A 12192-nucleotide genomic window follows, 5' to 3' on the forward strand; every position below is an offset into this window, starting at 1 on the left:
ATAATAAAGACTTACATTTCACCAGGATGACCATAAATGACATGACCTAAATCCTTACTGAATTGTGAACTCCTACCTATGAAGGCAGTTCTTTGATTTGTATGGGTGAGAGTGGCCAGATCGCCAACTCAACAAGCTTACCATTTTGAGGATTCGTTTGATTAGGGAGCTGGGAACACAACTACATAAGACGTAATTCACTCCTTCCCCAAGGTAGGGAAAATAGATAAATTACTCCCTTAAGAGTTGATTCCGAGGCTTGAACAATGCGGCGTCACATCCTCTTTTGACCTAAGAGGAGTCTAGTCATAGTTGGACTATGATTTATTGTTCACTAAAGGAATCAGTGGTACTTAAGAAGTTAGATATAACTATAGAACAAAACGGTAATTTTGGCCGAACTGTATTTACAAGCAATTTGTTAAGGATCATTGCTTTGTTGACTGATTATATCCAATGGACACAAAAATATATCTGTAATGTGAAGAGTGCAGCTGTTGGCCTTTAGTAGAGTGCCGACAGTTAATGGAAGTTGAATAATTTAATTAAAGATTTTAATTAACTATTCAAGTACTATTGAAGCTTCAATCTACAGGTCCATGAGTCCCCTCTGCAACTCAACAGGGACTAAATGAGAATCAATTTTAGAATAATTCGAATTGTTCAAATTAATTAAGGGAATTAATTATGTGATATAATTAATTCTACTTAATTATATATGATATAATTACTATAATGTATTTGATACATTATTTGAGAGGAAATAAATATTTGAATTTGATTCAAATATTAATTATGGTAGATTCATATAATTAAGTTTAATATAAATTGGGTTTATATTAAATATCATGCATTGTTGAGAGAATGAAAACTATATGTTATATTGTATTTGATACAATATTAAACTATAGATTATGTGTTATATTAGATATAACATATAGTTTAATATATATTATATGATAAGGTAGTTATCATATATTTATATATTAAATTATTTTAGTTTATTTTGAAAATGGCTTTGGGAGGGAGTTGTAACTCCCTTCCTCCCTATTTCTCTCTATTTTAGTACATGTGTGGAGAGAGTGCAAAATAGACTTGCAAAATTCCAAAAGGAGATTGAAGTTTTTCTCTAGAAAAACAATTTTTCCTCTCAATCACTTCCTCTGTTCCAAAAACCTAAGAGCCCACAACTCCTTGGTGATTCTCATCCCATAAGGGCTCTTTTCGTGGTAGTGACCATTTGGATCAAGTTTGTTCGTGATAGATCTGGAGAAAGAAAATACGTGAAGAAGGATTCTTCAACGATAAGTTTTCTCACACGCTAATTCTCTCATTTTATTTTTGTTTGCATGCAGTAAATTTATGATTATGCATAACATTTATACTCTGTAATTTTAATTTTGTGAACATAAATTTTGGATCGATCTCCACGCTTTCGCTCAAGGACCTTCAGAGGTTCCTTCAACTTTCAGTAGTAAGGATCACCTACTTTCCCTAACTGCTCCAGTTGCTTGCATTCTAGCAGTTGATTGAGTTGTTTCTCTAATAATTGCTTCAACATGTCTATAACATCAAAATTAGGAAATGGATAAAACTTTTTCTGTCTTTCTTTAAGAGTTGGGTGACACTTCTCGCCCTTATTGTGTTTTCTTTCAAATTTTGTTTGTTTTCCTTTTAGAGAAAATTTTGATTGGGGTTGCATGAATGACCATAAATTCTCTAATGACAATATATACGATCTTTTCAGTGTTCTTGGTTTCATTCTTGTCTTTTCTCCCTTCAGGGACTAGAAAATCTTTAGTTTTCTTGTTGGCGATGCTAGCTCCATGTCATGTGTGCGCGTATCGCCAACTCCTCAAATGTATGAGGTTTTATCCCTTGTAGGATGTAGAGAGGCTCCCAGTGCATGCCTTGGGTGCACATATCCACCACAGATAATTCAGTGAGTCTATCTTTGCAATCCAAACTTAGAGCTCTCTATTGGTTGATGTAGTCGATGACCGCCTCTTCCTTCTACTGCTTGGTGCTTGTTAGCTCCATCATGCTGACGATGCGCCTAGTTCTATAAAGTAGTTAAGGAACTCTCTTTCCAACTGTTCCCAACTATCAATCACTTCCAACTCTAGATTAGTATACCAATCAAAAGCATTTCTTTTCAAGGTATGGACAAATTTCTTGACTAGCAAGTCTCCTCTAGTCCCTACATTTTCACAAGTTTCACTGAAGTGAGCAATATGTTTTGGATTCCCCTTTCTATCAAACTGCTGGAACTTTGGAGGTTGGTACCCAACTAACATTCTCAGAGTCGATTCTCTTTGTGTACGACTTGGAGTACATAAAAGAAGATTAGGATGATCCTCTATACTTAGCCCTTATGAAGTTTGTGATCATATCCTGCGATTGTTGAACTGACAAAGAGGCGACAAAAGTGGATTGTTGCAGTTGATTTTCCTGCAAGACAAACTTTTCTTTGTCATTGTCTTTGGTAGTTGGAGGTTGACTCATTAGTCGTTTCTCGAGCTTGCATTTGACCTTTTAAAGCAACTATTTCATGATTTGCTCCTTAACAATTTTCATTAGGAGATTTATCTTCTTTTCCATCTCTGCTATGACTGACTCAATCAATATGTCAGTCATCATGACAGACACTACATCTAAGTGTAATTCTTTCTGGATCAGAAGTAGGAGTAGAGCTGTCGAACAAAGGATTTTCTCTAATGATGATCCCACCTTTAGGAAATTCCATCCGCCATTCCCATACTTTCTCCGTGATGACAGAGCCTTGTTCTTGCTCATGTAGGATTCCTATTGAGTGACTATGGGTGCCAGCTCCCATATAGGAGTTGCTTGTAGCAGTTGCTTTAGATGCATCTTTTTTAATGTCATTTGTTGATTTGGATGACAAGAGACGGATGAGAGGTAGAGATATCCCACCGGACGTGCCAATTTGTTCACACGAGATTTTAAGAGAAATTATAAGCAAAGAAGAAACACCTAGACGAATTAACCAGGAGTAGTTCACTAGGAATCCCAATAGCTGGAGGACGTCAATAGAGGTGATGTCGACTATTGATGGTATGGAGGAAGTCACTGCTACTCACCTGCAACGACTTCACAGTAATCAATTGTAGTGAAAATATGGTATACAGAGTCGATAACTACATCGGACGACCGAAGGAAATCATTTTGATGGACGACCACGGAAGAAGAAGAAGAAGAATCAGTCAAAGACAAAGAAGTTGATTCAACTGTGAAGTTGTACGGTTGGTGAAGTTGAATTGCACACATGTAGAAGAATGGGCTTGGGTATTTTTGAATCGACGTGGGTATTGGGTTGAAATAATCGTCGATTAATGGGTTGGTATTGTTGGTCTGATTCTTTAGTGTGGGTCTGATTCTGCTTCAACGAGGATATTGTTGGTATTTCACCACTAATATGAAAATTTGCTATAAATGGTAAATAGTTTGACCCATTTTTCTATATTTAATCTATTAAAAGAAAATAAACTCTCCCACTCATATTATTTTTTTATTTTTTTCATACGGGAAAATTTCCTCAATTACTCCTCAGCTCACATTACGTTGGCGAAATTGTCCCCCAAAAATTATCCTCTCCGGGCGAGAAGAAAAGCAAGCATCGTTTTGGTCTCACCAGCACCAACTCATCCCGTCTCCCAAGCCTCCCAAGGATGCTAGCTTCCATGAATATCTCTCTGGTGGCCGCCCATGGTTGCCGTGGCCTCTGTACATCACTTACCCTGCTGCGAAAATTGGCGAGAACTCGTGCTAATCTCAGTGCTGCCATTTGCGGCAATTGCTTTGCTGCTCGGCGTTCTTTTAGGTTAAAGAGCAACGCGTTCCCTTGTGAATCCTCAACAGCAGACGTTACCTCTACACAAACTGCAACTAATTCTGCAGAAAATGGGTACTGCTAATTTTTTTTTTCATACCTTCTTGTTTACTAATTGATTGCTAGTTTGAATAGGGATACTGTTGTTTAGTTTTGTTTTAAACGATCGCGTAACAGTTAGCTAAATGATCACTCAGTATTCTCTATACGATCGCTTAATAATCTCTATCTGATCGCTTAGTAATATCTAAATGCTCGCTTAATATTCTCTAAACGCTTGCTTAGTATTTTTTCAACGATAAGAAAATGAACGAAATGGAGGGAGACTCTATCGTTGTAAAGTATTCGTAGAGACACACGTTCACCAAATGGTTTGAAGACTTTTTAAAAATCGGGGGTAATTTTGAAATTTCGTATGGGCAAAAGGTGAGTGGTAGAAAAGTTTTTAGGAAGATGTCATTGGTAGAAAATTTTTTGGGTTTCGAGTCATTTTATGAAATTTTTCTATTTTAATTGTAAAAATGTGAGATTACGAATTATTTACCTATTTAAGTTGTTTGAATGTTTATTTCCATGGTTGTGGGAGATTTCATCGTTGGTCATTCCCGCATTTCTACTTTATGTCACTCCTTGGTTTGAATTAGAATCTTGTTTTTCATTGTGTATTGTTTGTCTTGTGATAAAAGTTGCAGAATAAAAGCAAAATGGAAGGTTAAGAAAGAAAAGGAAAGAGGAAAAAAAAACCTATGGCCGATGGCTCAAGGGTCCGTCGGATGGATGACCCAAAGTTGCGGAAGAAAATGATTATTCCTACCTTTTGAATTGGAGGTTTTTTTTACCCTAACGTCACATTGGGAAGGAATTATCAAAATAGAACCTCATGTACATGGATTGGCCTTTGCTGTCTGGACTTCCTCTTTCTCTCGATTTCCTCTCTTTCTTGCACTTTCGAACTCTCACTTTCTCACACTCTTTTGCACTCTCGAACTCTCACAGTCTTGCATTCTCACACTCTCGCTCTCTCAACTTCCTATTTCTTTTGATTTTCTCTCTTTCTTGCTCTTTTGCACTCTCACTCTCGCTCTTTTGCTATCTCGCTCCATTGCATCTAATGTTCTGGTGGCCAATGACGACACTTCTGCAACGTTCCAATGGTTGGCGACAAATGGAGAATGACCAACACAAATGGAGAAGGAAAATTGAGAAGAAGAAGAGGAAAAGGAAAAAAGAAAACTAGGGATAGTTTTGTAACTTGGCTCATGATATGATGTAAGGAAGAGGGGAAAATTATTAAGTTTGGAAAAATGGGCGCAAAAACCATTTTGGATCTAAGATGGGGTTTTTTAATCAATTATCTCTTTGAAGAACTATATGCATTATATATGGACTATCAATCATGAGCATTGAACCCATCTTCACCGGTTGGCACTAAAAAACTTGTAGTGTCGCCAAAACTGGCGTACTTGTTAAGAGCCCCAAACTTCAATTTTGCCTTCTACTGTCAGATAAAGGAAGAAAAAATGGGTTTCCTGGCACCTTTGCTGATTACTCTGTTAGATGCTTAATACACTTGCAATAACATGATTTGTTATTGGATTTTTTCATCCTCCGAATCCCTGGTATTGATTCCCTTTTTATGATTCCTTTAGAATTTAGCATGCTCAGAGTGAAATTAATTTCAGGTATCCTCAATATCATCGTTTGCTTCCATGTCCCTCATTCAATAGACACACACGAGTTGAACATCTTGTCGTTTTGGAAAGGGGACCTGTTCTGGAATACATCTCTAAATCATTGGATCTTCCTCCTTTGTGAGTGCTATCTTTTTGGTTGCTCATAATAATTGACTATGCAACATAATCTTAAGTCTAATTTAGATTAAGCAATGAATTTAGTTTCATTGGTTGAAGGTATGTTGCAGATCTCATTCATTTTGGTGCAGTATATTATGCTCTAGTATGCCCACAGCCCGCGCCAACTGCAACCCCCGAGGAATTTAGACTATTCAAAAAATTTACTGAACCATCATTTTTGAAAGGGCGAATATCTATCAAAGGGAAAACTTTGAGAGAAGCTCAGAATACTTTCCGGATAACTCATATTGACGAGTTTGTGGAAGTTGGAATGTACTTGCGTGTTTATGTGCATCCCAAACGCTTTCCAAGGTGAAATAAACTACCTGTTTTTCTTTTCAAAAGCAAAATAATGTTCATAATGAAATGATGCTAGTTGAAATTAACAATCATTCAGGTGCTATGAAATTGATTGGAAATCAAGAATTATCGCTGTGACAGATTCCTATGTGGTTTTGGACAAACCTGCTGGTACATCGGTCTGTGGTTGAACCATTAATCTCTGGCTTGAGGAATTATTTGCATTGCCTTCCATTTGTGGTGACTGTTGGTAGTTGCATTGTTTCTTCCCGTAACATTATGCAAAATTTGATCATGTATGGTGTATGCATTTTGGTGATATGGATAAATTTACAGATGTTACAATAACATGGCACCTCTGAGGCCCTAAGTTAAAAAAACTGATGATGTAAACCATAACACTTGTAGAGAATGACACAATTTATTTGCATCAATACCATCTAGCGGACATTCAATTTTAAGCTGTTAACTATGATCAATATTCTGTCAGGTTGGTGGCACTACTAACAACATCGAAGAGACTTGTGTAACGTTTGCAACTCGTGCTTTAGGATTAACATCTCCCTTGTGGACTACCCATCAGATTGACAACTGCACTGAGGGCTGGTAATGGTGTTTCTTACATATATTCTCATTTCTAATATAATGCCTCTCTTCAAAATACTTGTTTCATTCATTTACACATTTATGCAGCGTCATTCTAGCTAGGACAAAAGAGTATTGCTCCATCTTCCATCGTAAAATCAGAGTAAGTTTCATGGTCTTATTTCTTGAGTTTGACCATTGGGGTTAAGTCACTAAGCAATAGCACTATTCAAAATATTGTAACATTAGTTATCTATTTATTTATTTCTTATTATTATTCTTTTACCATCCTTAAATCTCTGTTTATTCACTCAATTTTCCAGTCTTATCATGTACCTTGAAATTTCAATATGAAGTAGTTAAATATTCCCTCTTAAATCTTCTTCATGCATATAATAGTGGTAAAATATTAAAATGCTTCATTGTTCTCTCTCTTAATATGAAGTCGTATCTCTATGATAAAGAGGTGTATCAATGGAACGAAAAGTGAAAACTGGAACGAATGTGTGGAAACAAGTTTCACAAACATTGCATTTGAGAGTTTGAGACTCTCATTTTTAAGCACTTTGCACCAAGAGGAAGTTAAAATGGATTTATTTAGTGATATGTTCATGATAAAGAAGCTGAACAAGCTGCACAAGCTGACAAGTTATTTATTTTTAATGGTCTTGGTAGAGTATCCATTATACATATTTGAAATTTTAATAAAGTTGTTTGTGTTGATGCTCTTTATTTCTTAATTTGATAGTAATGCTTTACAAATTTTTGTTTATAGGAGAAAAAGGTTATGAAGCTTTATCTTGCTCTTGCTGCTGCTCCCATACCAATGGGAATAATAACACACTATATGCGGCCAGTTAATTTGGCTCCTAGACTCGTTTCAGAAGGCAAGTTTGACAATCAAGCATTCCAATAATCATCGGATATTGCTTTGAACTATTTGTTACAATTTTTCATATTGGAGAACATATGTATACTGTTTGATTATTGTTATGCAGCCACAAACTCAAGAACTTAGAAAATCAGTCTTAACTATTCTTCCAGCAAATTAACATGCAAATGGTGGTCCTAATCATTAACATTTCAACTCCCTCCCAACCTGACACCTACGAGGGTGTCAACCTCAACCTTCAACCCTGACCACAATTGTACCCATACTAAGGTGTGATAGGCAGTTTACGTCCTTTTGTCACTTTAAACATCTTCTACTTGCAGATTTTATTGATGGATGGAACTTGTGTCAGCTTGAGGTGTTGGAGTGCAGAGAGGTTTCATGGCCAGATGCTGATATTGAAGCAAAATACTATATTGAAGATTGTGGGTGGCCCTCCAAAAAGAAAGCATTTGAATGTAAAATCAACCTCTTGACTGGTCGGACGCATCAGGTTCTTAGCATAGTCTTTCTGTTTCTGCATTTGTCTTTGTTATTTTGAAACCATCTTCAGAAATTCTTGCATTCATCGTTCTTAAAATAAATACGATATTTTCTGATGATGCAGATTCGAGCACAACTGGCTGATTGTGGAGCACCGTTGGTTGGTGATTCCATCTACATGCCTGCAGCAGTTGCAGAGATGGCTAATCCTGGGTTGAATCCATTTGGAAAATGTAAGAAAGAGTATACAAGCGAAGAAGATAAAGAAACTGCAGTGGCAGAGTGGATTGCTCAGCACGGAAAAGAACCGGCTGTTGCTATTGGACTGCAGGCTTATGAGATTTCATGGGATTCGGGGAAGCACATTTACAATGCTGGGACTCCTTGGTGGAAGCTGGAACAGTTATAGCTCGATATTGACTCCAAGCCATAATTTTGCATTAGCCAACAATCTGCAAGGTTATTTCGACCACCCACACAGAAAATAGTTGAGAAAAATGCCAAGCGTCTGCATGGATTGACTTTCTAAGTACCTAAAACTATTTTTTCCACTTAAAAACACGTTTTAAATATAAAAGTCAATCAAAACACTCCTTAAGTATTTTGTATTGTCTAACATCAAGGTTTTTATTTACAAATTATATCTTAACCATCTTGATGACCAGTTAATATAAAGTTAAGGAATGAAACTAACAGCATTCAATTATCAATCAGTCGTGTACAGGCAATGACATGATAGTAATTCTCATATATTCAGGGTGCTGCTTACTTGGAACACTTTCCTTTGACGCAACTGCAGTGGCATGTGGACCATAAAGTTTGGAAAATGAAATTTTGTACTAGGAGGTTCAAAGCTTTGGAGGTATATTCAGAGTCGCATAATCTACAGGTAAAGCCAAATCTTTCGTTTGTATATATTATATATTCATTCAGCCATCTCAAGTATATCCAGCAAAGACCAGGCAATGTACCCTCTCACATCTGCACCTTCCTGAACAAGCACCACATCATATACAATCCGGACAAGCTTCAATTCAATCAAGGCCGCACAAATGAAACTCCTGTTTTCTGTTGGATCATTGGATGATAATATGGTTAACTCAACTTTTCAGTCTGTCTGTCTATTGGTATTTTGTGGATGTAATCAAATTTTAATGTTATATGTATGGAAATTAAACATATATAGTCTATGAGTGGTGTTCCTCGAAGCATTAGATCTTGGTCCTTTCCCAATCAGAGTGAAATGCATTTGGTTCTTTTTGGAAGGGCTAAACTAAATCCCTTTCTGTCTATTTTCTTTTTCAATTAGGTTGCAAAGTATGCTTGGTGTCACAATCGCTCTTTCGGAAGTTTCTCTTAGCGATTTGTGCGACACTTGTTCCTGCTCACGAAGCAAGTCAGCCAACTCGAACACGGACTGTCGGTGGCACACGAGTGCGTTTCGCAACCTCCACCCTCGTTTTTAGGGAAAACGGTTTTAGAAAAGGGTTTGGAGAAAAGGTTTTCGTAAGAAGTTTTTGTGAGTGTGAATAAAGAAAGAAAGATTTTAGTAGACCAGAAAGCAATAAGCAACAACAACAACTTTAAAGAGTACTACTCGGGTATGAGGAAGTGATGGTTTAGTCTTATCCCATATAGTGCATTTTGAACAAAAAGCCAACAGGCACCCTTACATATGCAAAAGGGCAAGTGGTCACTTACAATTGAAAATGTAAAGAAAGCAAAGCTAACTAAGCTAATACAAACAAGAATATGAAAGTATGTTAGAAGGGGTTGGATTCGGCATGCGGCCATGGGCAACAGGCCCTGGACAAGCATGACCGTGACATTGTCCCCACTTAATTGGTTGACGTCCCCGTCAACTGACCTTGTTCAAAATCCTGCGATGGTTGGGCTGCATTCTTTCAAATCTTCGGCCCGCTCCCAATTGACCTCTTCGTCGGGAGATCTTTCCATTTCACTAAGAACTCTGTCAGTTCTCGTCTGGGTCTTCCAACACGGGGCGTACGTTTTTTCAGGATTTATGCAACTTCTTTCTCAGCGGAATTCTTCATCGTGACCGGGTGGGCGCTTAGCATGTTTCGTTGTTCATCCTCGAGATCGGGATGATAGGGCTTCAGGATACTCACATGGATGACAGGATGAATCTTCAATCCATGAGGGTAACTGAAACTTATATTGAGGTTCTCCCGACCTTCTCAATTACCTCCACTGGACCTTCATATTTTCCTTACTAGCTGTTGGTCTTTCTGGCCTCGAGAACGAAACTGTTCCGGTCGTAGCTTGATCAGGACCTTGTCCCCGGCTTGAAACTTGAGGGCCTCCGCTTCTTATCAGCCCATTTCTTCATCCTTTGATGCTCTTTCTAGGTATGCGCGAGCTATCTCAGAGGTTTTGCTCGCCAGTCTTTAGTGAAGTTATGTGCCTGGGACTTTGCCTGCATAAGGGTGGTCCACAAGTATGGCATGAGTGGCTGTCTACCGACACCACTTCGAAGGGCGTTTTTTCCGGTCGCGAAACTCTGTTGGCTATTGAAGCTGAACTGAGCCACATCTAACAATTGGACCATTTCAGTTTTCTACCTAGTGTCGTTAAAGTGACGCAGATATTCTCGAGCATACTATTGAAGCGTTCCGTCTGGCCGTCAGTTTGGGGATGATAGTAGAGGAGATATTCAGTGTTGACCCAATATTTTGAACAATCTGTCCAGATGTCCCAGTGAATCTTCCGTCCCGATCACTAACAATGCTCGCGGGGACGCCCCATAATTTCACGATGTGTTTGAAGAACAGCTGGGCAGTCTTTACGGCTTGTGCACATTTTCGGCGTCGGGATGAAAGTGATATTTTGAGAACCGATCGATGATAACAAAAATCGTATTCGAACTCTTCCCACCTGGGCAAATGGGTGATGAAGTCGAGAAGACACGCTCTCCCGATGGTCTAGAGGCACGAGGTAGGGGTTCAGCGACGGCATAGGGTTTCCAGCAGACCCGCTAATTTCGCCTTTCGACCTTGTCTTGTTGCAGACAAGGCAAGTGTTAGTAAATTGCATGACATCGTCTCGAAGGCTTGGCCAATAGTAGCCTTGTTTCAGAATAGCAAAATAAGTCCTCTGCCAAACCATTATGTCCTGCCCACGGTATGTCGTGCACTCCTTCATCAGCGACCTTCGTAACTCCTTGGATCTAGGGATGTAGAGCGATTGCCCTTGGTGTATAGTAATCGTCTTCCAAAAACTGGCGTGTCTTCCCCTCTTTGGCCAACTTTTGATGGCCTCGCGCCGCTGTGTCGTGTCAAGTGAGTTTTGACAGTTTTTTCGTACTGTTGCACTCAACGTACTTGCTTGTAGGCGGGCGAACATGCACAGGGCCGCATGTTCGCTCTTTTGGCTAAGAGCATCGGCCACTTGGTTACTTTTCCCCGGTCTATGTTCAAGTTGGAAGTCGAACTCCGCTAGACACTCCTGCCACCGTGCCTATTTCGACGACAACTTCGGTTGGTTGAAGAATGGCAGATGGAGTTGTTGTCGGTCCTGACACGAACTTGGCCCCTAAGAGATACTGTCTCCAAGCCCTCAAGCAGTAACTACTGCTAAATCTCTTTCTCGGAGGCGGCATACCTCCGTTCGGCATCATTTAGTTTCCTACTCTCATACGCAATGGGGTGTTCGTCTTGGAGGAGGACACCGCCAACGTGAAGTCAGAAGCATATCTCTACTTCAATATGGTTTGGTCACTCGGCAATTCGCAGGACCGCCCTTCCAATCACACTTTCTTCAAGCCCTCAAAGGCGGCTTGACATTTCAGGATCAACGCCAGTGGTGGCTCATCTTTCTTCAACAGTTCGGTTAATGGCCCTGTTCTTCTCGAGAATCCTTCTACGAACCACCTATAGTAGTTGGCTAGCCCGAGGAAGGATCGTAGTTCGTCGCGGATGATGGTAACCTCCAGTCTCTGATCGCGGCCACCTTGCCCTCTTCCATACAATTCGACTACATTCATCACGTGGCCGAGGAAATTTATTGCGCTCTTGGGCAAAGGAGCACTTCTCTCTTTTACATACAACTGATTTTCCCCAGCTTTTCGAAGACTATGTTGGAGGTGATGTCGATGGTTCTCTAGCGAGGCCACTATAGCACAATGTCATCGAGAATACACATACGACGAATTTGTCGAGGTATTTACGTAGAAACACTTGGTTCATTAAGTATAGAAAAGTTTGCTTGGA

At 39.1% G+C, this 12192-nt stretch overlaps 1 protein-coding gene across 5 annotated transcripts; it reads left to right on the forward strand.

Annotated features, from left to right (window-relative positions):
• The first annotated feature begins 3545 nt into the window (after positions 1-3545).
• Positions 3546-9255, forward strand: LOC120083024 (RNA pseudouridine synthase 6, chloroplastic-like). Of its 5 annotated transcripts, none has more exons than XM_039038507.1 (10): positions 3546-3925; positions 5533-5661; positions 5761-6015; positions 6101-6182; positions 6494-6609; positions 6697-6751; positions 7364-7475; positions 7804-7973; positions 8088-8422; positions 8721-9255. In XM_039038507.1, the coding sequence occupies exons 1-9, from the start codon at positions 3690-3692 to the stop codon at positions 8370-8372; spliced, it is 1440 nt and encodes a 479-aa protein (XP_038894435.1). In that variant the 5' UTR covers positions 3546-3689; the 3' UTR covers positions 8373-8422; positions 8721-9255. The 5 variants fall into 5 exon arrangements, with proteins under 5 accessions (XP_038894435.1, XP_038894439.1, XP_038894436.1 ...); XM_039038511.1 differs by having other exon boundaries at positions 3790-3925; positions 5772-6015; XM_039038508.1 differs by having other exon boundaries at positions 3801-3925; positions 4537-5661; positions 5772-6015.
• The last annotated feature ends 2937 nt before the right edge of the window (positions 9256-12192 follow it).

This window comes from Benincasa hispida, chromosome 8 (assembly GCF_009727055.1).
Source record: "Benincasa hispida cultivar B227 chromosome 8, ASM972705v1, whole genome shotgun sequence".
NCBI lineage: Eukaryota > Viridiplantae > Streptophyta > Magnoliopsida > Cucurbitales > Cucurbitaceae > Benincasa > Benincasa hispida.